The following is a 27,648-nucleotide window of genomic DNA, read 5'->3' as shown; positions in this document are numbered from 1 at the left end:
TTGAAGCAAACAAACCTGGTGCTGAGACCACAGATAATGTGGTGAGGGGTGGAGAGAGCTTACTTTGGGCAGGAGTGTCAGGGAAAGCCTCTCCAGGGATCTGATGTTTAGGCTGAGTATAAGCAAAGAGAAGGAGCCACCTGTGGGAAGAACAGAAATAACCTCCCAGGCAGTGGAAAGAGCATATGCAAAGGCCCTGAGTAGGAAAAGCCTGGCTTGTTCCAGCAAGTGAAGGACCCAGCATAGCTGAGGTTGGTGGGGCAGGGGGAGGAAAGTGATATCAGGGGAGGATGGAGAAGTCAGAGGCCTGATCAAGCAGGGTCTGCAGGACCTCACAAGCAGTTTGGGCTGATACCAAGTATACTAGGAAGGGTTACATAGGAAAGCTGTAGGATTGGACCTGCATTTAAAGAAGATCTCCTTTTCTGCTGTTCAGGGAGGAAGCAAGAGCTGAGCTAAGACATCCAGGGATGAAATTATGGGGTAGAGAGCATTTGGGAAATGATACCAAGTGCACGAATTTGAGGGCTGTTCTGGAGATCAAACCAATAAGACTTAGTAGAACTGGTGTAGGCAGTGATAGACGGAAGAGGTGGTGATTTCTCACTGGATATGTAGAGATGGAAGAGACCTTATGGGGGAACAGGTTTGGGGGACTGGATCAAGAATTAGCAGCTCTATCACTTTTCCTTCTGGGTTTTTCTGATCCTTCCATGTAAACATTGGCAGGGGTCAGGGGTGAGCCCCTTGCACCCACATAGCACCTGAGCCTGCCTTTTTTGGTTAAGCACACACGGAGGAGTTATCCTATAAGTAGGGCTCTGCTGACCACTTTTTCCCGGCATCACACCAGCACTCTTTGTCAGGTACCTGCCACAGGCCAGGTGCCGTGTTGGCAATGGGCTTGCAAACACACCTACCCTTCAGGAGTTTATGGTCTGGTGCAGCACATTTCAAATTCTGTGATAGGTGCATACACAGAGGAGGGATATATTGCTGTTTCTGGGGGCATGAGAGAGGAGGTAACATTTGGTCTAGATCTCGATGGATGCACAGGAGCTTGCCTGAAAGAGAAGTTTGGGGGCTCTTACGGACAGGGGAACCATAGGTGCCAAGAAATGGACACCTGGGAGAGCAAAACGTAGATATGGAGCGAGTGGTCCTGGGCACCTAGAGCATAGGGTATATTGTATCAAGCTGCCGGGGGGAGGGGGAGGCGCTGTGGTAGGGTAGTGATGAGGATGATGCTAGCAATGCTGGTTTAGACTTTTGGGGAGCTCCACTGTGTGCCAGAGGCTAGTTTAAGAGGTTTACATGGGTTAACCCATTAAACTCCCATGGCAGTCCAATGAGTGGATACTTTTGATTGCTCCCATTTTATAAGTGATGAAACTGAGGTCCAGAGACTTTAAGTAACAGCACGAGGCAGCCACAAGGCTTGTAAACAATAGAGCTGGATCTTTACCTAGGTGGTCGGGCTCTAATGCCTGTGTCCTTAGCAAGGATGGCTGTGTCTGAGTCTTAAAGAGACAGACTTACATGGGTTCTTGGGGAAGCGGTTACCGATACAGGGAGGGAGCACGGGCTGATATGCACTGCGGACCAATCAGCTCCAGCGTGTATGTGTGTGTGCATGCGCACGTGTGTGTTTATGTATCTTAGATGCAATTATACTGACAAGGGCAGAAGATGATGCTTCTGCTTCTTGCCCCCGAAATCTCTGCTCAGAGGTTGGCATTTTGAAAATGTTCTCAATCTTCCAGAGCATTTTGTGTACGCCTTCTCTACTAGGCATGCAGGGCAAAGACTTGCTGTCTCACTATGGAGCTAAGCTTGGCCTGACCAAGGAGTGAGGGAATGGGTCCAAGACCCAAGACCTTCACAGCTCCCCAGACACCTATTAGCGAGAAAGATACACTGGCCTTTCTTTGAGGTTAGTTTCTATTCTGACCCTGGAGACCAGGAGAGCTTGGCCAGACACAAATGGGTGGCATACCCAATTAGAGAGAGATTTACTATTAAAACCCAGCGCCCCTCATGTCTGTATAGTGCATGTTCCTTCTGTCTTCTTAAATCCATCTGGGAACCCTTAGAGAAAATCCCAGGCACCTCCAGATACCCTTTGAGCTACGTGTGTCCCCCTCAACTCTCTAATTCAGCTAGGGGGCAAGACTGGAAGGTTCTGGATGGGACCAGAGGCTCAAGATAGCCACAAGGGCTTAAGCTAGGGCTGGAACTTGAAGGTGGAGCCCACCTCTGACCACAGAACAGAGCTAGCTGGCACAGTGCAGAACAGTCCTGCTCGGGGGGCACACACAGGGGGTGCGCTTCTCCTGAGGGCAACGGCTTCTCTCAGAGAGGATCAAAGCAGAGTTGACTTGTTCTCACAGGTGACAATCCACCACGCAAAACCTTGCAGGGGTTCCAGGACCCCTGTGAGTGGAGGTCAGGCAAATGCTGGCAGAGGGTACACATAAAAGTATGTCTGGTGTGAAAAGACTTGAATCTCACGACTTCAGTTTCCAAAGGGATTTAGAGCAATGGAATCTTTAGAACTGAAGAGGTTGACTAGGCCATCTAACCCACCATCCTTGTTTAACATATGGAAAGCCGAAGCACAGAGAGGTAAGTAAGCTGCCTGAGGTCACTCAGCAAGGAAGCCTCCCAAAAAAGTCTCCTTTTCTTGCCACACTGGGCCTATGGTTGAGATGGTAGCATGGCATCTATAGGATGTAGTTCAAATACCAAGCCTCACCCAGGTAGTTCTTCCCACCCCGCACCTAACCATCAATAACCATGATATCCCGGCCCAGAGTTATATAAAAACAAGCATCTTTACTAAGACAAGGAAGTATGAGAAAATATATACTAAACCCTGTCTTTAGACACTGGTTTTGTTTTAAACAAATGCTGAGTTCTAAGATCCAATTAGGGCCTTTTCTTTCTGTCTCTTTGGTGTTAACCTCCATAATAGTCTTCTTTCTTAACTTCCCTGCTGGCTCCTCTTACATCAAAGCCCGTCTAGTGACTTGTACTTTAGCTTCTCATTTATTTCTTTTTCTAGCAAGAGCCCTGACCGCATCCCAGAGATTCACAAAGGCAAGTGTTCATTCCCGTTTCTCTGCTCCTTTTGAGCTAAACTGTCTGTGCCTTTGTCTGCAGCTGCTAGTTCCCCAAACACTTCCTCCTTTCCTGACTGAGGATGAAATGCATCCCAGAGGAAACTTCTCCAGCATCAATCTCCCTAGTCAGCTTTCCCTTCCTTGTGAGGGACCAAGCCACCTGGTTCGGGCTCTCAGGTGAGGGGAAAGCCCAGAGGGCTGCTTCTTAGCTGTCAGATGGCTTAAACAGCCCTCTCACCTCCTCCCACAATGGGAAATTTCCATGTCCCTCTTCCTGGTAGGTTTCTTTTTACTTATTTGAAAAAAATGCATTCTGGTCTCTTTCCAGTCCTATTCATATGGACATTAGCTGTCACTCTCTATGTCTGGGACACAAAAGTTAATTCCTTGATCTTTTAGGATTCTGGTTAAAATTAGGTGAAGCTGCAACCCAAAAAGTGATGGCAATCTGGTTGTGTGGCCCGAAGATGATGGATCTACACCAGAGTTATGAATTTCACACTCCATTTTCTCATTACCAAGAAGTAAAACTTGCTGTTAAAACAACCAGCCCACTGCATCAAACAAATCACATAATGAATTGCCTTTCCCAGAGTCATAGGGAACTTCCATGCCCCTCATCCCTTACTAGTGAATAGAGCCCTTTGCCCTAGCTCATTCCTGTGCTGAGCTGGAGTTGCCCATCTCTAAGAGATAGTCCCAGGGTTTCAGACCAAGTTGGTACAGAGGTCTTCCAGCCTTTGATGGCAATTTCCAGGCCTCTTATCACACATCCGTGTCTTAGCAGGGAGCAGATAAAGAAAGGAAAGGATGCACAATATCCCCTGTTGACTCGCATCTCCTGGCTGTCTTGTATCTTCATCTATAACTGATATGAAGAGAGGCACACAGGTATGACTGCCTTTTCCGGCCAGAACACGAACTCAGCCTCTCCCAGTTTCCCCACAGTGGCCTCTCTGCAGCTGTATCCTGTGCTGCTTTTGAGGAGACACCCTCCTTCTCTCCTATGCAACATCTACTTGGTGTCTGCGCACAGGGTTCCCTGACCAGCCAACTCCAGAGCACGGTCCGGCTTCAGTGACCAATGGCTCCTTGTTAAACAGCACATTAAAACCTTACTCTCTCAAACAGAATTTGCAAGCATTTTAAGCAGAGACCTAAACCCTTTCAGTGCACAATCCACCTTGAATCTGACTACAGTTCTGAGGCCCTGGCTGAGATTGCCCCTAACAACTGGCAAGAGAAGGACAGAGGCAGAGTTCTTTTCTCCCCCCGCCCTCTTTTTTAATTGTAGTAGGAACACTATAATATGTGAAATCCAGCCTCTTAAATTCAAATTTTTAAGTGCAAAAGAAAATGTAGTACGTGCATACAAAAGAGACTTCTTAAAGCAGCAGAAAAATATATGAGAAAGGCAAACTAAATTGATTTAATTAGAGTTGCCACAAATGAAATTGCAATTGGCCATCTGGAAATGCTTGTGTGTCAAATGCTGAAACGCGGAAGGACTCAAGGTAGGCTTCTTCGGCGCTCACTGGCTGACCAGTACAATCTCAGAGGGAAAGGCTCTAAGGGATGCAGATTCAGAAGCCTGAGCAGCAACTATAATTGGGCCATTTATTCATTTAATCAATAACTATTAAACACCTACAATGTGCCAAGCACGGTTCTAGGACCTAGGGACCTATATAGCCATAAACAAAAGAGATTGAAAGCCCTGCCCTCACAAAGCTTACACTGCTGGTAGAGAGAGGCAAACAGCGAACAAAACAAGTATTTTATTTTCTATATTAGAAAATGATAGGCACTAAGGGAGAAGATGTCACAGAGAGATGGGAGGGGAGCAGAGCTGTGGGCAGTTTTCATTGAGGCGGCTGGGGAAGGTTCCCTGGAGAAGGTGACTCCAGAGCAAAAATGTGAGGATAGGAGGGATCCAGCCCCACAGGCTTTGGAGGCAAGTGTGCCAGGAAGAGGAAACAGCCAAGGGCAAAGGGCTTGAGCTAAGATGGTGCCTCCAGTGTTCGGCCGAGATGGGTCTCTTGACTGCTTCTGTATCTTACCCTTGCCCAGAGGTCTTGCCAGCAGAACTTCTCCTTATTCTTTATTAGAAAATGCCTAAATAGGGGCACCTGGGTGGCCCAGTTGCTTAAGCATCTGACTCTTGATCTTGGCTCAGGTCATGACCTCACAGTTTGTGAGTTCAAGCCCCGTGTCAGGCTCTGAGCTAACAGTGCAGAGCCAGCTTGGGATTCTCTCTCTCTCTCTCTCTCTCTCTTCTGCCCCTCCTGTGTGTACTTTCTCTCTTTCTCAAATAAATAAATAAATAAATAAGCAAACAAACAAAGGAAAAAATATTTAAATAGCTTTACTGACATACAGTTTACATAGCATACAATTCACCCACTTGAAGTGTACAATTCACTGACTTTAGTATATTCACAGAGTTGTCACCACCACTCCGATTCATCTGAGAACATGTCCATTGCCCCACAAAGACACTGCACCCCTCTTAGAGCTTCCCCCCTGTAAGTTCTTCCCCCGGCTTCCCTGCATAGGGAAAAGGCTCACCTTAGGTGGTGTGTCTGATTGGGAGAATATGAGGGATCCCAGGCAAATCCCTGCAACGTCATCTTCTCTGGACCTGGCTAGTGCTACTGTGGGTAAGGGCAGGAGGGACTCCCAAAGACCCTTTCAGCCCCGGTAGCATTTGACTCTAAGGAAGGGAAAAGTGAAACTAGGGCAGTAGCAGTCTTTAATTAAGCTTGACATTCACATTAGAGACAATCGTGAACTCTAGGTCTCGAGGGAACTTGGGGCTCCAGGAAAAGACAGCAGTTAAGTGATCTTCAAAAGATCTTTTGTATCCCTTAAGATTTCCAAGGCAAGAAAGCTCATGAGTTTCACAAGCAGTGCCCTTCCGTGTCACACATCTGTCACCACCAGGGAGGGGGCAGGATGGCAGAGACCCTGAGAAGGAAACCCCTGGGGGTGACCCCCATCAGCTGTTCCACTTACTGTGTGGTTATGAGAGAATCACCCTCTCTGAGCCTCAACTTTTTCATCTGTAAGATTTACCCCCAACTGGACCCAGTTGGAGGTGCGAGTCAGGATATCAGGAGGAGTTCTAGGCTGTGGCATTCACTCTAAGGCCAACCTGAGATAAAGATGGGTCTAAAGCTGAGCAGAGGAGAGCTGAGTCCTCTTTTAATTCTAGGCCTTCTTGTGCATTCAGACATCATGCATCCCAGGCTGCCAGACCCTGGAGTTGAGGAGCCTACCGGTTGGAAAATCTGCCCACCTGTGACAACATGGGGGCCCCGTCATTTCCTTTACACTTCACCCTTCACCAGTGACAGCCTGGCATGTTGAGTCCTCTTCTGCTGGTCCACATGGTGGTCTCCTGACCCGGTCGCTTGCAAGACAAGGTGCTGCTCCTGTTTTGCACCATAGAAAGCTCCTGACGTGGGCCTCATAGTCCTGGCGTCACACACCTGCTCTGCACATAGGAACCACACATCCTTTCCAACAAGGCCTTTGCTCTTTGAGCCTAGGGGTTCTCATCTGTAAAGCACAACTCATAGCTCCTGCCCCAGGGGGGTTTTGTCAGGAGGAAGTGAAATGCATTTGTTCTTGGCACAGAAGAAGCACTCTGACAATGGCGGCTAGTATTTCTACCGCCTACCGTGGAAGGCACACATTGCTGCCATCCTCAGCACCTAAGGCTCTGATTGGACCACATCATTTTACCTGGAAGGTTTTTCTCATCCAGGACCACTGACCACAGAGAATTTGAGCTAAGGGGCCAGGACCACTCCCGAGTCAGCCCTGCACAGGCACACACCCACCTCGCCTGCTCAGCAGTCCTGCGTCCCTCTGCAAAACTGCCCACCTGAGCTGCCATGGAACTAAAGAGTATCTGAGAGCCACCTGGTAAGGAGCCCCTTACCCCTCCTGAGCTTCTGTCACAGCTCTGTCCAGTTAATCAAGGCCTGTCATCCTCAGGGCCTCAGTGGCCTCAGGTAAAGGAACCCAAGACCATTTTGGCTGACAGAATTTCCAGGGCTTTGACAGCTATCTTATCCCACGCCATGGGAGATAGGATCCACCCCAATTCTCCATCTTTTAAAAAGATGTTATCAGCTTAGGGGCTGCTGGGTGGCTCAGTCAGTTAAGCGTCCGACTTCAGCTCAGGTCATGATCCTGGGGTGGTTGGATCAGGCTGTGTTGGGCTCTGTGCTGAGCTTGGAGTCTGCTTGGGATTCTCTCTGTCTCTCTCCTCTTCCCCTGTCCCCCACTCAAGCGTGCGTCCTCTCTCTCTCTCTCTCAAACAAAAACAAAAACAAAAACAAACTTAATAAGAGCTAATGTACGTGAGGCATTTTACAATTCCCAAAGCACTTTTCCACTTGTCAGGCTATGTCAGATGAACAGCAGCTCCAGGAAGTAGGCCTTACTGCCATGCCTTCTGAGCCCTGAGGTTCAGCATTGTTGACAGGACTACCATGTAGGCACATCTTTGATACTACAGAATATGCAATATTCAATATGCATATTCAATATGTGCATATACACTATATATATATATGTTCTTTTTTTCTATTTATAGATACATGAATATATAGTATAGTATGCACACATATCAAAGATGTGCCTATATGTTTTATATTCATAACTTATTGAATACTCCAAATCCACATTTTTACCCATGGTTCACAAACAATATGCTAAGCCCAGATCTGTTTGTACCAGTGCTCATGTCCTTTCCAGGGCATCTCACAACCTGGGTTAAAATGCACTCATTCTGGGAGCATCAGGGGAATGAGTCTCGTTGGCCATTTTCTCTTCAATGAGAAGGGACTTACTGGAACTTTCTAGTGACGGCAGATGGCCTTCTTCACTGTGTGCTCCAGGCCAGCCAGGATCCAGGCATCTGTGAGTCCTGCGCCACACCAGCTGAGTGGCTGACATTTGTTCTAGAATCTCTAAAGTTTGTCTTTCTCCAGCTGGCTGTGAAGATAGTGTTTTGATAGCGCTGAGAGCATCTTAGAGAGAAGAGACAAGCAAAGCAGAGGGCTGGCTCTAGCTTTCCTTCTGCTGTGTCCTTTAAATATCAGTGCTTGACCTTGAAGCTCCTTGAGGGGTATGCTGCTACCTTGCTATGTCCACCATGTTCCCAGAGTGGATATGAGCTCATGGTGTGCTGCTCAGAAGAGACTCATCACACAGATATCAGACTGATGCTGTTCTCATGGCCTCTCCCGATGTCATTGTGTCTGTATCCCATGGACCTCTTCCAGGATAGTCACTTCTAGTCTAGAAAGTTTCAATCTCCAGCTACTAGACACACCCAGGTTCACAGTTTGGTTTTTGACTTACTGAGAATATTGAGGAAATAGGAAATACCCTATCACAGGGCTTCTCAGCCTCAGCAGTACTGTATCTGGGGCCCAGCAAGTCTTCATGGTGTGTTGGGGGGCCGTCCTATGCATTGTAGAATCTTTAGCAGCACCCCTGACCCCTGCCCACTAAATGCTGGTAGCACTCATACCCAGAGTTGTGACATTGCCACGTATCCCTGGTTGGGGGTGGGAGCAAAATCACCCCCGTTGCGGACTTTGCTCTGCTGTTAAATGGATGATTATGGGCTGAATGCGGCCCCCTCTGGATTGGTTGGTTTACATGGAAGGGCACCAGTTGTTTGCTATGCACAGGAGTCAGCAGGGCCCCAGACGTTGAAGCATGAGAATAAAAGGACATGCTTAATGCAGGAATCTCAGGCAAATCCTTTTACGTCTCTGAGCCTTGGTGGCCTCGTCGGTAAAATGGAGCACCAATAGACATTTCACAAGAATATTGTCAGGGTTAAATGAAGTACCACATGCAAAGTATGTGGCATAATGCCTAATACATGGGAAACGTTCAATAGATGTTCGTTTCCTTTTCATCAGTCTTTTCTCCCCTCAAGGATTTCTTCCTGAAGGATGAAGGGATACATGTTGGCTCCCAGGGAATTTTCCTTTCCCACATCTAGGGCTAGAGGTGGGCACTTGTGATGGCTGGTGGGGTGAGAAGCCCCTTTCCCTATGGGCCCTCTTAGAAATCAGAGGATACTGTGGGCTGTTTTATGAGAAAAATACCCACACAATTTTGTACATAGTTTCAGAAGGAGCAGACAAAATAGCTGCCCTGCCCTTGGAACATATGGGCAAAACAGGGAGGGGAGGCACCTAGGTGGTTCAGCCGGTTGAGCATCTGATTTTGGCCCAGGGGGTGATCTCTCAGTTTGTGAGTTCGAGCCCCACATGGGGCTCACTGCTGTCAGCTCTGAGCCAGTTCTGGACCCTCCACCTCCCTCTCTCTCTGCCCCTGTCCTACTTGTGCTCTCTCTCAAAAATAAATACACATAAAAAAGAGGAAGTAAGAGTAAGAGATAAAGTCTATCAAGGTGGTGGGGGAAATGCTAAGGTAGAAAATAAAGCATGGAAGGAGGCACTGGCGGGGCAGTGTTGGGGGGGAGCTGCAGTTTCCAGTGTGGTGGTCAAGGATGGCCCCGCTGAGAAGCTGATCTTTGAGTCAAGGGCTCCATGAGGCACTTGGATATCTGCGGGAATGTCATTTCAGGCAGAGGAAGAGCAAGTGTGTGCGCCCTGAGTTGGGGTATGCCAGGAGCACATCTGGGGCCAAGGGAGTGTGAGGAGCTGTGGGAGGTGACCCCCTAGGGAGAACAAGTAGCTGTCTCAAATAGGGCTTTGCATGAAGGCCTGATGCCGTGAAAGGAACTTAGATTTGCACCCACTGGAGAAGGGAATTACTGAAGGGCACAGAAGAGAACTGACAGGTTACACTTGTAACTCCCAGGCCGTATCATGTAGGGCCCTGAAGGTCTCTTAAAGGACCTACCATGGCGTTAACACCAAACAAGATGGCGTGTCAGTCCAGATAGGCTAGCCATGCTGCAGTGGAGGATACCCCAACAATTCCGGTGGCTTAAAATGTTGATTCATTTCCTGCTTGTTGCAGTATGTCTATCACAGGTCGTGGGTGGAGCAGCCTGTTTTTGGAGCATGGGAGAGCCTGGCTTCCTACCTGGAAGTGACACCCATACTTCTGCTCATGTTTCCCTGGTCAGAGCAGCCACAGGCGGGAACCGGAGCTGAGCAGGGCAAGAATGCATATCCTCCCATGGGAAAGGTGCTGAAAATCAGGCACCATGACTGCCTATCGTGCCTGGAGGGCCATGCAGAGGGGCATACTTTAGCTTAGTCACTTTGGCTGCATAATGAAGAGATTTCTGGGATGAGAGCAGGTACAAGGAAATGAGTTTGGAGGCCATGCCAACATAGAATAGAGATGTCACTGCTTCTGCACATACTGGGACACTCAGACAAGGCCTTCCGGGGGTGAGTCCTCAGTTTGGCAAGCCCACAAACTTGACTTTGTGCTCACAGAGATGATCAGAGAGCTGCCACACAGTAACCAAACTGATAAGAAATTGATGTATAAATCTGAATGCTTGTTCATTAATCTGTGGGTATGGATGAGGAGACATACCTATCCCGGTGTTTAAAAAAGGAATCTGATTGGGGCGCCTGGGTGGCTCAGTCAGTTAAGTGTCCAATTTTGGCTCAGGTCATGATCTCACTGTTCGTGAGTTCGAACCCATGTCAGGCTCTGCACTCACAGCATGGAACCTGGAGCCTGCTTGGGATTCTCTGTTTCCCTCTCTCTCTGCCCCTCCCCCCTTTCAAAAATAAGTAAATATATATATATATATATATATATATATATATATATATATATATATAAAGGAGTCTGAGTTTTGGAGTTAGGCAGGTCTGCGTTGAAATCCCAGTTCCATGATTTCTTAACTACCTGATATGGAAAAGTTCCTTAGCCTGTGAGCCTTAGTCTCCCCCATCTTCAAATCAGTCCCCTGCTTCAGATATATTTGTAGGAAAGAATAGTTGAGTTAATTCTGTCACAGGCTTAGCACAGAGTCTGGGCTAAGGTAGCTGTTCAGTAAAGGGAAGTGATCGTCATTATTGAAATCTTTATTAGAGATTAGCAGATACCGATCAGCCTGGATACAAAGGCAATAAAGAGGTATTTCCTATAAACCATGGTAAAACGATGTTCTACAATAGAGATCACATCTGTAGTGGCCAAATTTGATTTCTGTCCTCCTTGTCCCATCCCTCTGATGTTAAAGAGCTTTTTCTTCAGCCAAGGTATAGTATGGTCTTTGTATAGATGTATAGATGTACATCTTTGTATAGATGTCGGTTTTCCTGACACCTTCCAGTCTTTCCTTCCTATGTTTGTATCAGGCTACTTTGATTGCCCTTGGGTTTTTCCACATTAACTCAGCCACAAACATCTGTCAGTCCTGAGGGTTACATCCACAGATGGTGGATGCCATCTTCTATTTTGACCCTTCTTAAGGATCAGTCTGGAAATATCAAGGGTGTCTTAAGGTCACTCCATGTGGTAAACTCATGTAGGAATCACACCCTCTCCAAACACAGAAATGTGATGAAAATGAGGGTGTCAATGCTTGCAAGTGACGGAAATGGGAAGAAAATGGTCAGATCTTCAATTATTTACCATGAATGTATTTTTAGTGAAACTTTAAAAAGGAGATTGGTTCCTTTGTTGCTTTCACATCAAGTCTACTAAGTATAATTCTGACTGATCGTCAGTAGCACATCTGGTTTGCCTAGAAGTGCGGTGTTGGTATAAAGAGGACAGCCTTATGGGGCTCATCTAATATGCAATGAGGCCCACTGAATTCTTCAAGAAGGATAATAGGTCCTGCCAAGTGATATGCTGGTAAATGCTTAACAACCAGCTCTTAGCAGAATTGGGGGAACCCTGGTCTGTAGCAGTTGCCAGTTTCTTTTTTTTTTTTTTTTAATTTTTTTCAAAGTTTATTTATTTTTGGGACAGAGAGAGACAGAGCATGAACGGGGGAGGGGCAGAGAGAGAGGGAGACACAGAATCGGAAACAGGTTCCAGGCTCTGAGCCATCCGCCCAGAGCCCGACGCGGGGCTCGAACTCACGTGACCTGGCTGAAGTCGGACGCTTAACCGACTGCGCCACCCAGGCGCCCCTTCTGTGGTGTAAATATTCCCACCATGCCTATTTCAAGCCTCCAACATGACATCAGCCAGCCTGCAAAATCCCTGCAAATTTAACAATTGGATGTCATGGGCCAGGATGCGTTGGCTTGAACACGCTGATCATGCCTGAGGAGTGAGATAATCCCAGGAATCATTGTTAGCACTCTTGCTTCCCACCTGTGTAACTTTGGCTAGGTTATTCAATGTCTTTGAGCCTGGCTCACAGGAGGCATCTGTGAGGCTTATTTCCTTCCCCTAGTGGTTGCCCGCATAGGAAAGTAACTTCATACCCATGCTTCCTTGCTGTGCCTCCTGGGTGGAGGTGAGGACAGGAGACAGGCAGGAATGTTTAGACAACCTTGCACACAGCTGCTCCATCTTTTTCCTGGGAGCATTTCCAAGAAGAAACGAAGCTTTTTAAAAATGTAGGAGATAGAGGGAGGTTGGATGGGTGGAAAGTGAAGTATTACCCATCTAAAAGGAACTCGGTGTGGAGAAAATACACAGGGGGAATTGAGGAGCAGATGGTTGACTTTCCCCAAACATTAACTTCAGGGAAGAGGGGAAGGTTGAAAGAGGTTAATATTGACCTTGATGTGCAGGTAGACAAATAGCCAGTTGAGCATGTTTCTTGGTTTGGGGAACCTCTAGGGGTACAATACCATGCAAATTAGGTGAGTATGTAATGTCAGAACATGGCTGCAGCCACATTGAAGTCTCTTAACTTCAAACTCAGTTTCCTCACCTGTAAAATGGGAGTAATAGCCCAGCAAAGAAAGGATACCATAACTAGGGGAATAGCTAATGGCCCAGCGTGAAGGACAGAGGGGCTCCAAATGCCAAATGTCACACAGAGGCAGGAGAAGAGATTAGTCATCTGCATAGAGGAATTGGTTGTTGACTTCCAAGAGAGCTCTCCATTGAGATTGGAGGTCAGGAGTCAAGGGAGCAAGGAGAGTACCCTCAAGAAGTTTGGAGAAGAGACAAAGAGAGGTGGGATCTCATTGGCAGAAAATGCAGGGTCTTGAGAGCTAGTGTTTGTAAGATAAGAGGAACTTGACTGTGGTTATATGCTGATGGGAAGGAGCCAGGAGAGAGGGAGCTGGGAGCGGCAGGGCCGACTCTTCCTACCCCTGCTCTATCCTGTGCTTAGCGCCCTTTCCACCCCTCTTCTGAGTGTTTCTCCACCATGTGATTTAGTGGTGGAACGGAGCACTGTGGCAGAAAGGTTGGAGACGGCAGGTGCTGAAGACCTGGGTGTGCACGTCCTACCCGGCAAAACCAAATCCTGCTGTTGCCCCCTCCATTCTTGCTCAGAAAGTCTTGTGGCCATCTCTAGATACCCCTGGGGGTTCTCAAAGGACTCCTCAAACCCACATGCTATGTTCTCCCTGTGAGATACTGTAGTGTTCTGGTTTCTCCTTCCAGTTTCCTTTCTGCTTATGTATTGGGGCTCCCACTTGCTGGCCCCTTGGTGCAGCCCTGCCCTGATCATGGCCCTGCTTCAGTTTGTCATATCTCAGCTTCTCTACCTCACCCTGGTGGCTGGGCCCTCCCACAGCCCTGATCCCTTCCACTGCATTGCATCTTTCCTCCTGATTCAGCCACTTCATCTGCTGCTTGCCCTCTGATTTTAGAATCCCATCCTTCCCCAAACACCATATCACTATGCTTTTCACACGATGGGATATCCATACTCACAGCTTTTGTTTTGTTCCCCAACTGGCAACCGTTCAACTGACAGTGACCCTTGGATATTGCATTGATGCCACCAAATTGGGCCTTCCCTGATGACTAGGGCTAGTCAACTGCAGATTGGTTGCAACTGGTAAGGGGTGTCCCACTGCAGATTGCAGCCTTTCATTCTCTGTTCTGTTGGTCATAAGGTGTGGCCATTCCATTTCTGGAAATCTTAAACCCTGGGTCCAGTGATCAGAACCTGAAGGCCCCTCTCCCAAGCTTTTCTCAGAGGGAGTGGCTTCCTAGGAGGCTCCAGCTTAGTGACTTCCTAGCTGATACAGCTGGACTCCAGGCAGCTCAGTGGGCCAACCGCAAGCCCCGCCTCCTAGTCTGCACCACTAAAAGTGAGCTAGCTGTGAAGGTCACTGCCCAGAACTTGTCACAGCCAAACGTGAGGTGTTTAACAATTTCCAGTCTGATCTTTGGAATGTAGAAACGGATCGGGCCATAGTGGAAGCAAATCATAAAGCTCCCCAGCCTGTCTGAGAATTTCACTGGGGGCCACAGGGCCCCTTCCAAGGCTGATTCCTGTGGGCTTGGGTCCTGGCCAAGATAATGCATTGACTTTTGGATTGACCTCAGGTGAGACAGAAATCTTCTAGTGAGCCACAGCAGTGAGGGAAAATCTTGCACCTCTTCCCTCTGCAATGGAATACACTGTAGGCCTTTGAAGATTAATCACTTGACAGAGGGAAAGCCATCTCACCAGAATCACCTCTTTACTTGTGGTTTGAATATTACTCTCCTGAGGAAGGTAGACTAGAATGCAAATTTGGGTTTTAGCTCCAAAATCAAGGGCCTCTCTCAGATACCCATGGCTATTAACTTCTTGTCCACTCAGCAAAAGATTCAAATCCTTTGTACCCAGAGAACCTAGACTTTCTCTCCTGTCACCTCACCCAGCCCCCTTCTGAGGCCATGTCTGGAGGGCCTGTTAGTACAGTGGTTACTTTCAGGGCCACTGGAGTCAGACTCTGAGTTTGAATCCTGACTCCACTTCTTGATAGATGTATGTATTTTGAAAAATGTCTTGGGGCACCTGGGTGGCTCAGTTGGTTGAGCACCAACTTCAGCTCAGGTCATGATCTCATGGTTTGTGAGTTTGAGCTCTGAGTCAGGGTCTGTGTTGGCAGCTCAGAGCCTGGAGCTTGCTTAGGATCCTGTGCCTCCTTCTCTCTCTGCCCCTCCTCCACTCACACTCTGTCTCTCTCCCTCTCTCTCTCTCTCAAAAATAAAATAAACATTAAAAAAAATCTTAAGTTTCTTCATCTAAAAAATGGAATTAGAGCACTGTATTAGTTTTCTAGGGCTGCTATAATAAAATACCACAGGCTGGGTGGCTAAAACAACAGACCTTTATTTCTTCCCTGTTCTAGAGGCTGGAAGTCTAAGACCAAAGTGGAGACAGTCTTGGTTTCTCTGGAGGCCTCCTTTCTTGGCTTGCAGATGGCCACCTTCTCCCCGTGTCCTCACATGGCCTTTCCTATGTGTGAGCACATCCCCTGGTGTTTCTGTGTGTCCAAGTCCCCTTTTCTTATAAGAACACAAGTCGGATTGGATTAGGGGCACCTCTCATGATACCATTTAACTTAACTACCTCTTTAAAGACCCTGTCTCCAAATGCAGTAACGTTCTGAGGTGCTGGGGATTAGGGCTTTGACATGTGAATTTTTTTTTGTGGGAAGGATGACACAGTTCAGCCTACAAGAAGTACCTACATCACAAGGTTCTTCCAAATAAGATAATGCATGTACATGCTCAGTGAATCATGCTATGTTCTCTGGGACAGTCAGGTACACTGTTAAGGAACACATCTGTCTGGTACTCTCTCCCTCCCCCACCCCAGTTGAGCCCCCAGAATGAACTGGCTTCCCCGAAGCACCTTCTGCTGATAGTCCTTCAAGGAAGAGATGCCGTTAGAGTCCTGTGGGTTTGTGAGGCCACAGGCTTTGTCCAGTGAAATGATGCAAAGGTGGCAAGTCATGAGACATTTAATCCCTTGACCAAGCGTAACAAAGGTGCCAATGTCACAGATGGGGTCCAGACAAGTTTCTTGGAGGTGAGTTGATAACAAGTACATCTAATGGCTTCTACCATTGGTTCCTGAGCCCTCAGAGGACAAGTGTTTCTCTGTGTTGAGCATCTAGTGAGAAACTCAAGTCCCAAATGGCTTCCTAAAATGGGCCTGTTTTTTCTGGGCTCCACTCAGGATGTACTCAGCCTACTAACTCTGGACCCAAAAAATGTGTCTGGAGCTTTACACAGAACAGGGAGTTCTTTGGTGAATGTGGTGAATTATAAGGTAGCCACACCCAGACATTCCCTCTTTCAAAGGATCATCTTTGTCAATGCTGCTGGCAGAGAGAGTAGGGCAGGCTTGTCATGGAATGATGACCCCACTCATGTTTCTTCCTGTCCCTGCTTGCCATGCTCAGGCTCTGAAGAGAAGAGAGGTCCCAGACAAATGCACTCTTTTTGGTCTTGGGCAGGACCTCCGCCCTGGGCACCCTGAACATGAGCCAAATGTCAGAAGTTCCCACCTTCCCTTTTCCCTTTAACTCAGAGCATTTGCACAATGCCAAGGATGTGGCCTGGCATTCAAGGCCCTGAAGGGCAAACAGCTTGGTGTTAGAACAGACACCTGCTATTAGAGACGGTTGATGGCCTTTATGACCTCAGTAAAGGCACTACCTGGTGGAGGGTCGAGCTGACAAAGGGATAGGATGCAGAAAAAACGGAGTGTGGGACCAATATGAAAAGGCAGGCAGACAGCTGTGCTGTGGGCCTAACATTACTGTCAGTAGTTGGGTAATCTTGGGCAAGGCACCCACATGCCTGTACTTCTGCATCCTGTCGAATGAGTGGGTTGAAGTGGATAGTCCATGAATCTCCCTGTGGATATTCTGTTTGGTGATATACAATATACCAAATTGGGACAGATAAGGCAGAGAGTTAAGACTGGGGTTGGGCATCAGCTGACAAGCAGCCCCAGAGCCAAGTGCTCAGATGTGTCTCCCATGTGACTGTGTCCCAAGTCCTCCTTATAATTAGCATTAATGTCTTATGATGTTTGGGGAGCATTCATGTTGTATTCTAGAGAGCAACTCCAGTAGCATTGACCAAGATCCAAGGCAGCGTGTGGGTCAGCTCAGAGGGAAGCAGTTTCTGTAATACTTCATGATGGGTGGAGCAGGAACAGAACCCAGACCTCAAAGCCACAGGGACAGATCAGGAAATGGCAGAGGTAACCCGGAAGATAGAATAATGGGGAACAATTGTATTTGGCTTTGCTATGTGAGATTGATGGACATTTGAATTCCTGTTTATTCATATTTGGCATGGACGGGCTAATGTCACAACACACAGAATATCGAGATCAGCATGGTGAAGGCTGAGGGGCTGTCCTACTTCTGAACCCCACGTCTGTTCAAAAGCACACCCAGAGTAAGACTGAATGAGACCACGCTCCGGCAAAAGATAAGCTGCTTTTTCTTATTTCTCCAGCTTGGCACTCATGTTTTTCTTTTGAACTGGGGGAGTAATACATTCTGATTTATTAGAAGGAACAAAAAAAAATCAAGGCTTCTTCCCATTCAGTTTCTGTAGAACTCCCATCTGATTATTAAAGGTCAGCTGTACCACCAAGATTATTAACAGCAAGAAATGAGTTTACCAGGAGAGGGTTTGATGTCACAAAGATGTTTAAAAGGAACTTTCTGATGATGCTCCAGTATTGATAATAAGCCTGGCACAGACTGCTGAGATGATTGTGTATTCCCTGCCCTCCAGAAACCTAAGCCTAAATCATGTGACTCCCAAAGCACCCATTCTCCTCCCTGCCCAGTGCACCAGACAGCACAAACACAGGAGGCTCTAAAACGTTAGCATGACCACTGTGACGTGGCTGTGGAGCACACATGGTCTTAGCAGATGCCAGTGGGAATGCCCTATGCATACAAAGGGCAGAGCAAGACACACAGAGTATCATGTTCAGAACTTTCCAGAAAGGTGAGAGGAAACTGTTAGGTGTTTTCAAGATTGGCTTTCAAAATTGCTATGGTTTCTCCCCTGTTTGTTTTCAATCTTGGTTGCTATTATTATGAAAGCAACACATACTCCTTGCAACAGTTGACAGTCTGGGGGTTTTTTCTAGGTTCACGCCAACATAATGGTTTTTGTTATCGCACTATATTGTTCTGCAAGCTGTGAACCTGAGCGTCTCTCAGGTTGGAAGGAAGCTCCGTGAGGTGGGTGAGGAAGGTGGATGCAGGGAGGGTGTAAAATGACTTTGACTCTTCACTGGGGCTTGGAGGGGAGTGGGGCGGTGAGCAGGGCCCAGGGAAAGACAATTCAAAGACTACAGGGCTGGGGCAGTTTAATGAGTCACTTGATGAGACAGTATTCAAGACCTCAACCAAATTTAATTGCATTTAGTTCTGAAATCTGAGGAGAAAGGAAAAATGGAGGCTCCAGATGGTCGGAGTGGAGAACACGTGTGAGAGACTAGGGGTGATGGGGAGTCTCGCCTGAGAGGAGATCACATGGTAATACCTGACTAATAGCTGGTTGCTTGTGCATGGGTCAGAGACTCCAGTAACTATTTGTTGTGTTCAGTTTGATTCAGTTACACATACCAAATAGGCAGCATTATTAATAAAATTGCTCCATAATGATTGAAGTATCACTGAAATGCAGGGGAATGATGAACAGCGGTGCTGAGTGGAAAAGGCATTTCCAAAGCATGAGCAACACTCCTGAGTCAGGACAGGTACCAGAGAAGCATGGGCCTCCAAGTCAAGGCTTCGGAGAACTTGGAGCCATGCTGGGGTGGGGAAAGCAGCAAGGACTGAGTGAGAATGAGAGAGAAAGGAGTGAATGAGAAAGGCAGCCACCCAAACAGACAGAAGATCCCAGGGCTCTTGGTCAAGGTGGCCTTAGGCAGCGGATGGAGAAGCTAAATGCAAAGCTTCAGTTAAGATGCATTGGGTGAGCTGATGAAAAGGTGGGAGAGATGCCAGTGTCTTCCCAGAGGAGAATAGTTGTGCAACTTGGGGCAATGAGCAAGCTGTCAGTCTTCACCATCAGTGATCCCTTCTACGGCTCCTCTAAGAGCACAGGCTGCTGGTGACAGGGACACCAACCCTGGCCACATGTCAGTGTGCAACAAGGATCCCCCACAAGCTCATGATCCCTTCAGACAGAACACGTGCCACCCGACCCACAGCAGATGCAAGGAACTGCCACGGTGGCTCCAGTTCTTGGCTTCCCAGGCAAGGCACATCAGCCTCAGCCTTCACTCTTGAGTTGTGAGTCCCCAGAAATTCTGGACTGGGGCCTTAAAACTAAAAGTTGATCTCAAAAGTTGTCAGTTTAGGGAACATCTATAGCCTCTGTGGCCCGTTCCTGATTATGTGTTTCTTTCTCCCTCCTCATTTAGACTTCGGTGTGTGTGGGCATCTCCTCGGCCAAGAGCCCCACTGTGCCCCATGTGGGATGTCCAAGGTTTTGACTGTGTGGGTTTGTGTCTTTCTGGCAGGTGTCTCCTCTGTGACTTCCCTGATGTCCCTGGCTTGGGTGCTAGCCTCCTATCACAAGCTGCTGCGGGACTCCAGGGACGACAAGAAGAGTATGAGCTACAGAGGGGCCCTCATCCACCTCTTCTGGCGCCTCTTCACCATCTCATCCAGAGTTATCTCTTTTGCCCTCTTTGCTTCCATATTCCAGCTCTACTTCGGGATCTTCGTGGTGGTTCACTGGTGCGCCATGGCCTTCTGGATCATCCATGGCGGAACAGACTTCTGTATGTCCAAGTGGGAGGAGATCCTCTTCAACATGGTGGTAGGGATCGTGTACATTTTCTGCTGGTTTAACGTCAAGGAAGGGCGGACTCGATATCGAATGTTTGCATATTATACGATAGTCTTGACCGAGAATGCTGCCTTGACGTTCCTTTGGTATTTTTACAGAAACCCGGAGACCACTGACTCCTATGCGGTGCCAGCACTGTGTTGTGTCTTTATTAGCTTTGTGGCTGGGATCGCATTGATGCTCTTATATTATGGTGTGCTGCATCCCACGGGGCCGCGAGCTAAGATTTTTGCCAGCTCCTGTTGTGCCGAGCTGCTCTGGGGCATCCCTCTGCCCCCCGATGTTGAGCCCATGGCGCCTCAGACCCCTGGGTACCGGGGGACCCAGGTCACGCCTACCAGAGCCGTAACGGAACAACAGGAGGATCTCACGGCTGACACTTGCTTGCCCGTTTTCCAAGTGAGACCCATGGGGCCCTTGACCCCGTCGGGGCGTCCTTACTACCCAGAAGGGCCCCTCATTAAGATTGACATGCCAAGAAAGAGATACCCAGCTTGGGATGCTCATTTTGTAGACAGGAGGTTGAGAAGGACTATTAACATTCTGCAGTATGTCACCCCCACCGCAGTAGGCATTCGGTATCGAGACGGACCGCTCCTTTATGAGTTGCTACAGTATGAGTCTTCACTCTAAGAGCATCTTGACCCAAGTTGAGAAGGGAACTTAAGTTTGGGTTGTGGTAAACACCGCTTACAAGAAATATAACCCTCCCTTTCCCCAACACACAGAACCACCACCACCACCACCACCACCACCATCACCACCAACACCAATGCTACAAAAAACAAAAAAGAAAATAAGTCACAACCCCTTCAGATAAGCTTTCTTTCCAGTCGCTGTATGTATACAAAGATATTCTCTATGTTTTGTAAGTAAAAACAAAAAGAAAACTTTTCTTTTGTTTTTTACACATAAGAAACAGTATTGAAAAATCCCACACTATGGTTCATAGGGTGGAGAAGGAGGAGTTGTCTCCACTCCAAAAGAAAAACAAAGTTTTATACCTTACACCAAGTGTAGATCATTTACGGGATTGGTGCTGATTGAAAGAACAAAACAAAACAAAACAAACAAACACAAACAAACAAACAAACAAACAAACAAAAAAACCTTCAACTGCCTTATGCCCTTAGGTGCTGAGTTTCATTAAGTACTGTCACGTTTTCTCATGCAAAACTCTCTGGTGATTTTTGCACCAGGAGAGGGAAAATTAAACAATCAAATGAAACAAATCTAGAAACAAAACAAAACCAACCAACAAAAAACCACAAAGCAATCATTCTTCCTATCTGATTATTTGTATTGAACAAAACAAATTTACCAAAAGCAAAGGCATAAAAACCCCTCCTTCTTTTTGGTTTCTCTCCCAGTCTCCTGTCCTTGCCCCTAATTAATCAGCGCCTTCTAGGAGCCAAAGTCTGGCTGTTTGAAACTCAAATGGCTGGAGAAGCTACTTGAAGGTTGACTATGTGCCATTTTAGCATTCACCCACTGAGAATCACATTTGTTTCCTGGTGTAAAGCAACACAGAACAAAACAAAAAGCCACCCCAATAATTCTGTAAGAACAGGAAATTCTAAAGCAAATTAAAGGAGATTTCCATTTCTGTAATCAAAGAACATCAGTAATAATAAAACTCAGCATAGTAGCAAAAAGAATGACATCAATTTAAAGGCACAATACTTAATCAGTGACCGGCAAAAAATGATTTGTTCTGTCATTTTAAGGCCGTGAAAGGTATACATTTATCACATGTGATATTGTGTAAGGCCTCTTCTGTTTCCATTTGGTGGGAAGCCTTAAATTGATCTGGAAAGAATTCTTCATTTTTCATTTGTGCTTTTTAAAAATATTAACAAAAGAGGAAAATTAGAATATAAAAAAAAAGTCAAATTGTAATAACTGACCCATTTCAAAGACTGTTTGGTGCTTCTGTCTTTCACCATTGTGGTTGGCTGAAAGTCATTCAGCTCACTTGGTGCATCTGGGTTGAGTGGGAAATTTTGTGTGTGTAGTGAGTGTGTGTGTGTGTGTGTGTGTGCATGTGCGTGTGTGTGCCCATAGCACACGTCTATGTGTGTGTATGTGTCTGCTGCAAAGTCTTGCCAGAAATGTAGAAAACTGATACAAGACAGACTCTGGGTATGGCTGAGGTGGAGTATAAGGGTGCTGGGGAGTGGGAGCAGGGACAAGGGAATGGTGCTTGAATATCAGCCCCTGTCTGGATGGCGAGACTCATACCAGCAGCAATACTCTGGGTCTTAGAGGCACGTCATTTGGGTGAAGATGTGATTCAATTATTTATTTTCACGTTGTACCAAGTTGAATTTCTGGAGGTGTTGCAAGTATGTTCAACCATTTTTAAATGTTATTTTTCAAAAAGTATTGCTCCTGTAAGGAATATTCTGTTCTAGGGCATCTTTTCAATCCCATTGTATCTCTACTTGGGCACAAAAAAAAAAAAAAAAAAAAAAAAAGGAAAAGAAAAAAATCACAAAAAGAAAAAAAATCTCCACAAAAAAGATATATATATATATATATATATATATATATATATATAAAACTCTGTGTATGTGTGTGTATATACACATATATATATGTATATGTGTATATACACACACAATATTTTTCGGTAAATACTGTTTGTCTTTGTTGTGTGGAGCTGCAATTTTTTTTTTTTTTAATTCCAGATATAACTGTTTAGGGTGCAAGACCTCACATTGAACTATTCTCAAAAGAAGTTCAAAACCTGAGGAATTTTTTTATGTTTGTGGGGTTTTTTTTAATTATTATTCAAAGAGGCTTCTCCTTTCCACCCCCTTTATTATTTATCTAAAGCTGTTTAAAAAAAAAGAAAAAAGAAAAAAAAAAGAACAAGTTTTAAATTTTCTTTCAGTTGTAAACTGGATGCTCCTTTTTTTGTTCAGGTCCCTTTGATTTCCTTTATTATTACTAAACTTAGCAGCGCCGTCCTGTCCCTCTCCCTGACTCGGTTGTCTCCTCAGGTCCTTCCTGGCAGAAAGGAGGAAGGGAGGAGAGGTGCAGAGAGCCTGTGGCCCTCGTGCCCATCCGTCTAGGAAGCATGATGCACAGAGCACACCCAGGCCTTGGCAAAGACCAGCCATGCGGGACTGTCTCCGCCCATCCAAGGGACAGGCCCATGGGCCACTCAGTAGTTAATTGGGAATTCCAATCTGGTCAGCGGTGCTTTCCTTTTTATTCTGCTTCCCTGCCGAGGGTTTATCTTGCTGCTTACTCTGCTGAGGCCGGAAGAGGTGAGGCCATTTGAGAGGGGCCATCCCATCCTGGCTTGCTATAGTCCTAACTCTTGTCTGCCTCGGCTCTGGGGCCGTGTGTGCCTAGAGCCCTATAGACGTCCATCACTGGAGCAATCCTAGACATTGTCCCCTGTGCATCCCTTTGGGACCTCTGCCACTTTGGCTTGTTTGCCTGTCCTTTCTCCTTCTGTTTCGTTTTGATACAGTCACAGGCTTTAATTTGCCACCTGTATTCTACTACTCCACATTTAGCATGTGTGCACGTGAGTGTGTGTGTGTGTGTGTGTGTGTGTGTGTATTTATGTTTACATGCAACTGAGAAAATTACCAACATTTGTGGACCTGGAGCGCCAAAAGTTGGGGTGACAACTTCCAACTCAGGGAGGGCCCTCTGGGGTCTTAGCCACTGGGAGCAAATGAGAAGACCACGGGCATTTCAGAAATCCTTTCTTTCGATCTCTATTGGACTGGGCTCCACAAGACTCAGGCAGGAGAGCACACTTATCCTGTGAAATGTTACTCCCCACCTCTCCATTATGCCAGTTACTTTCCTAAGGATGAAAATGAAAATATGCATTATGAGCAGTAGCAGGGAAATCTGTCTTGGCATAGGGACAGAAGAAGGAAGAAAAGTCTGGAAAGAAGTAGAAAACATGGGAGAGGGGCAGGGACACATGAAGAGAATGAACAGAGGAGAGTTTTCATTTGCCTTCTCAGTACCATCAGCCAATAGCAGGTCCTTAAGTTTTCCAATCCCCTGGACACCCTCTGGCCACTAGTCCCAACCAGCAGGTCCCCTTGGGTCTTCTCCCCGCCTCCAGTTGCTTCTGGGGCTGCTGGTGGCTGGCGGAATGCACACATTCCCCTGCTCAGAGCCACCCCTGGGAGGTCTGTCTCCTTACCCGGAAGACATTGGTTTTGAAAACCCAGACCCTTCAGGCTGCTCTGTGGCAGAATCACTCAGTGAGCAGTGGTGGCCTCATCCCACACTGGGAACCTGCTTTTAGTCTGCCATTTGCCTGAGCGCCTGGCAAACCTCTTAAGGGCTATGCTGCCCCAGCTGCCCCCCAGCAGAGTGCTTGATGAAGACTAATTAACTCTCTATATTTAGTTCTGGTGGGAGATGAGCACACTGTACAAGCAGCTGTAGAATAAAATAGGAAGGTAATCTCCTTTCTTTACTTACTGCCACTCCCCCCATCAAATCTGCCCACAACCCCCAATAGAACTTTGGCTCTTCATTCTCAGAAATATGTACTATCTCTAAAATCTGGCTGATTTTGTTAGCATCCTTTCTGCAAGTTCTGTTTCTCCCTTGCTCAGGGAGTGTGCCTTTTCTCTGGGCCTCGGAATGAAAAGAAACCTCGTTCTCCTCAGATAATATTGAGGTGATGTCCCTGAGCTCATTGCCACAAACCTGTGACATCCCAAGTCGGAATGTCATGTCTCTTTAGACCATGAGGAGGGGAGCTAAGAGGGTTTAATTTATCAGATGAGTCCCCACTGGCCTCACTCACCCCCCAAAGTTTCTCCTATCTCAAACACACCTCTCCACTCTGTCTCCAAAAGGTTCACCTTGTTCTGAACAAGTTGGCCAGGGGTGCTATGGGGAACAGGCACCATCTCTCTTAATGGCACATGCTGCCAACATGTCCCTTTCCAGTCGAGGAGGACACTTCCTTATGGCCCCAGGGGCTCCCCCACTCCTGCCAGATCCCCCTCACTCTACCTCCCCAGGCACAAATTCAGCCAATACTCTATGGCCCTGGTGGCCTAACTTACCATCACCTCAATAGCCATGGCCCCTCTGAGTCCAAGAATGGCTTAAAAGAGTACAAATATACCTGTCTGGACCATGGTCATGAGGATGATTCTATTGGCCTTGTGGCACCTCATGCCATAGGCAACAGACCCTATGCCACCCAATTGGAGCCTTATTCTTAGAAAATTTTACAGGTTTTTAAAAAACACCAAACGAGATCATTTTCTCAAGTCTCCCTCTACTTTTACCCCCTCCCACACAGTCATAGTGGCAGAAGCAGAGGTTTCTTTCTTTTTTTTTTTTTTTAATTTTTTTTTCAACGTTTATTTATTTTTGGGACAGAGAGAGACAGAGCATGAACGGGGGAGGGGCAGAGAGAGAGGGAGACACAGAATCGGAAACAGGCTCCAGGCTCTGAGCCATCAGCCCAGAGCCGGACGCGGGGCTCGAACTCCCGGACCGCGAGATCGTGACCTGGCTGAAGTCGGACGCTTAACCGACTGCACCACCCAGGCGCCCCTGCAGAAGCAGAGGTTTCTGATGCTGATCTTGTTTGGAGGACCTCTTAATGGACATGGTCCCGCTCCTCTGTATACACAGAAACTTCTTTCCCTGTGTTTATGTGCCTGATAGAGCATACCTCCCCTTTCCTTGTCTACTCTGCTCCTGGGGATGGAGGGATCTATAATAAGCCCCAAGCCCTGATGCCCCTAGACTGTAGCAAAATTTTCTCCATTACCTGGGAACAGATGCAAGGAAAGGACAGTAGCATGCAGGCTTAGAGCCTTTGGTCTAGAGAAAAGGATGTCAGATCCCAAAGGAGAATGGGCCTGGGATATATTCTACCTACAGTATCCACACCTTCTGGCTCCCAGCTTCTCCAGTGGGGTGAACTGGGCCACCTAACATTTGCTTAGTATACAAGATGGCATTTTCTTTTCCAAGGAAAGTGCCTCATTATTCAAAGTGAGCCATTTCAGCCCTCTTGTGTGTGATGACAGCACCTTCAGGTGGTGGCCTGGATGTGGGTGCATTCCTTGTGCACACTCATTTGATTGTCTTATCAAAAAGCTAAAATCTGTTATTTCTTTGCTAAACCAAAAAATGTTAAAATAACACTGCCAGATTTGGTGGGGGGCATATAAATTTGGAGAATGCAAAGAGAGCTCATTGCAATTAATTTCACTTAGATTCCAAGTGATGTTCCTAGTGTATACTTAGAAAACTGCCAGGAAAGTCTTGAAGAGCTCACAGGAGTCCTGGGAAAGATCCTGCATGATGAAAGAGAAGGACACAGATGCGTAGACAGACTCATCCCAGTGGCTGGATCAGCCTTACAGGTAGCAGTTCTGTTCATTTCATTCTCAAACATTTATTGATTACTAGATTCTGTCGGGCAGCCCTCCTTATGAAGCACACACAAGTATCCTATGATACTTGTGAATTTAAGTCAACATCAGCTTCTCTTATTAAAGTCCAGGTGTCAATGAGGTGAATAAAATGGGAAGTTCTTCAAGGTTAAAGTCTGTAGCATTATCCCTTCATCTAAAACTGGCCACAGTTATAGGTAACATTCCATTCTCATCTGCAGGTCAACCTCCTGGACATGGAAATTGCAGTGGTTGACCTATCACAGGCTATAAAACCATAAGTTTGTATGAGGGCTGCCCCCAGAGCATCTTAAATCAATGTGTGTCTGTCCCAATTGCAAAACTTGTAAAGAGGCAACTCTGCCCTCTCAGAGATTTTTTCTGAAGCCCCTCACTGGGGAAAAAGATGCATTCCTGCAATGACAACACAAGCCTCTTTCTCATCCATCTTTAGCTATTTTAAACATTTTGTTTCTTGCTTAAAACACCGCATCTTGTGCTATTGGCCAAATATCAAAAGACAAGGGCACTGCCTTGATCTGCCTGCAGCTTTATTTCTTTGCCTGCCTGGTTCTGTCTGCCTTACTTGACTCTCTCGGGCACCATCTGCTTCTTCTCCACCTCCTGGAAAGAAGCTGTGCCTTCTCACTCCCTCTACCTTTCCTTGCAGTGACTGGCAGGACATGGCTGGTATGTACTGGAGCCAAAGGTTGGGAGTGCTATTAATGGCAGCTCCTGAGGGCAGCAGACGGACAACCGTAGGAGTTCCCCCTGCACATGGCCAACACCTTGTGTCAAGGGCTAAGAATAGACCAAATTGGAAATGAGCAGGCAGGACCTAAAGGGCATATGCCCTGGCCTGCCCCATCCCATGCAGAACAATATGCAAGCCCAGATAGGAGACGCCTGCCCCTGCCAATCCTTAACATGAATCACAAGACCCCACAACACAAACTGAAGTCAGTCAGCGCACCCATGCTCATCCAGGAAGGACTACTCCTAAAGTCCATCCTTAAGGAGGACAAGTCTACCAAGGAGGACAATAAAAATAATTTCCTTTGGGTATAGTGCCAATTGGTAACCCAGTGAACATCTCTCTAGAAGCAGCCTTTGGCCGTATGTCATGGTGAATATAGACAACTGGTCACCAATTCGATGAACTCCTTTGGTCTGTTTCTCTATCCCCAACATGGCTCTGGGATCCTCAGGCTAGAGTGGGTTTAGGAGATTTGTTTCAGCTGTAGGCCTCCTAGAAGCTTTTCTTTAGACCCAGAAAGATCAGGAAATATCACAGGCTGATTCAGGGTCCCCACTGTGATCATGGATAACTCACTTCACCTCTCGGTGCCTTGGTTTCTCCATCTGTAAAGTGGAGAGAGAGAAAGCCA

General features: G+C 46.9%; 1 protein-coding gene across 1 annotated transcript in view; it reads left to right on the top strand.

The window, feature by feature from the left end:
• The window catches only part of XKR6 (XK related 6), a 321,224-nt gene extending 300,690 nt beyond the window's left edge, over positions 1 to 20,534 (top strand). Inside the window, exon 3 of the mRNA XM_030312705.1 lies at positions 19,519 to 20,534. Within this exon, the coding sequence (XP_030168565.1) occupies positions 19,519 to 20,483 (965 nt within the window). The 3' untranslated portion in view covers positions 20,484 to 20,534. The remainder of the gene's footprint in view (positions 1 to 19,518) is intronic.
• Positions 20,535 to 27,648: the final 7,114 nt, after the last annotated feature.

This window comes from Lynx canadensis, chromosome B1 (genome assembly GCF_007474595.2).
Source record: "Lynx canadensis isolate LIC74 chromosome B1, mLynCan4.pri.v2, whole genome shotgun sequence".
In the NCBI taxonomy this organism is placed as follows: domain Eukaryota; kingdom Metazoa; phylum Chordata; class Mammalia; order Carnivora; family Felidae; genus Lynx; species Lynx canadensis.
This window is presented reverse-complemented; position numbering and strand designations above follow the sequence as displayed.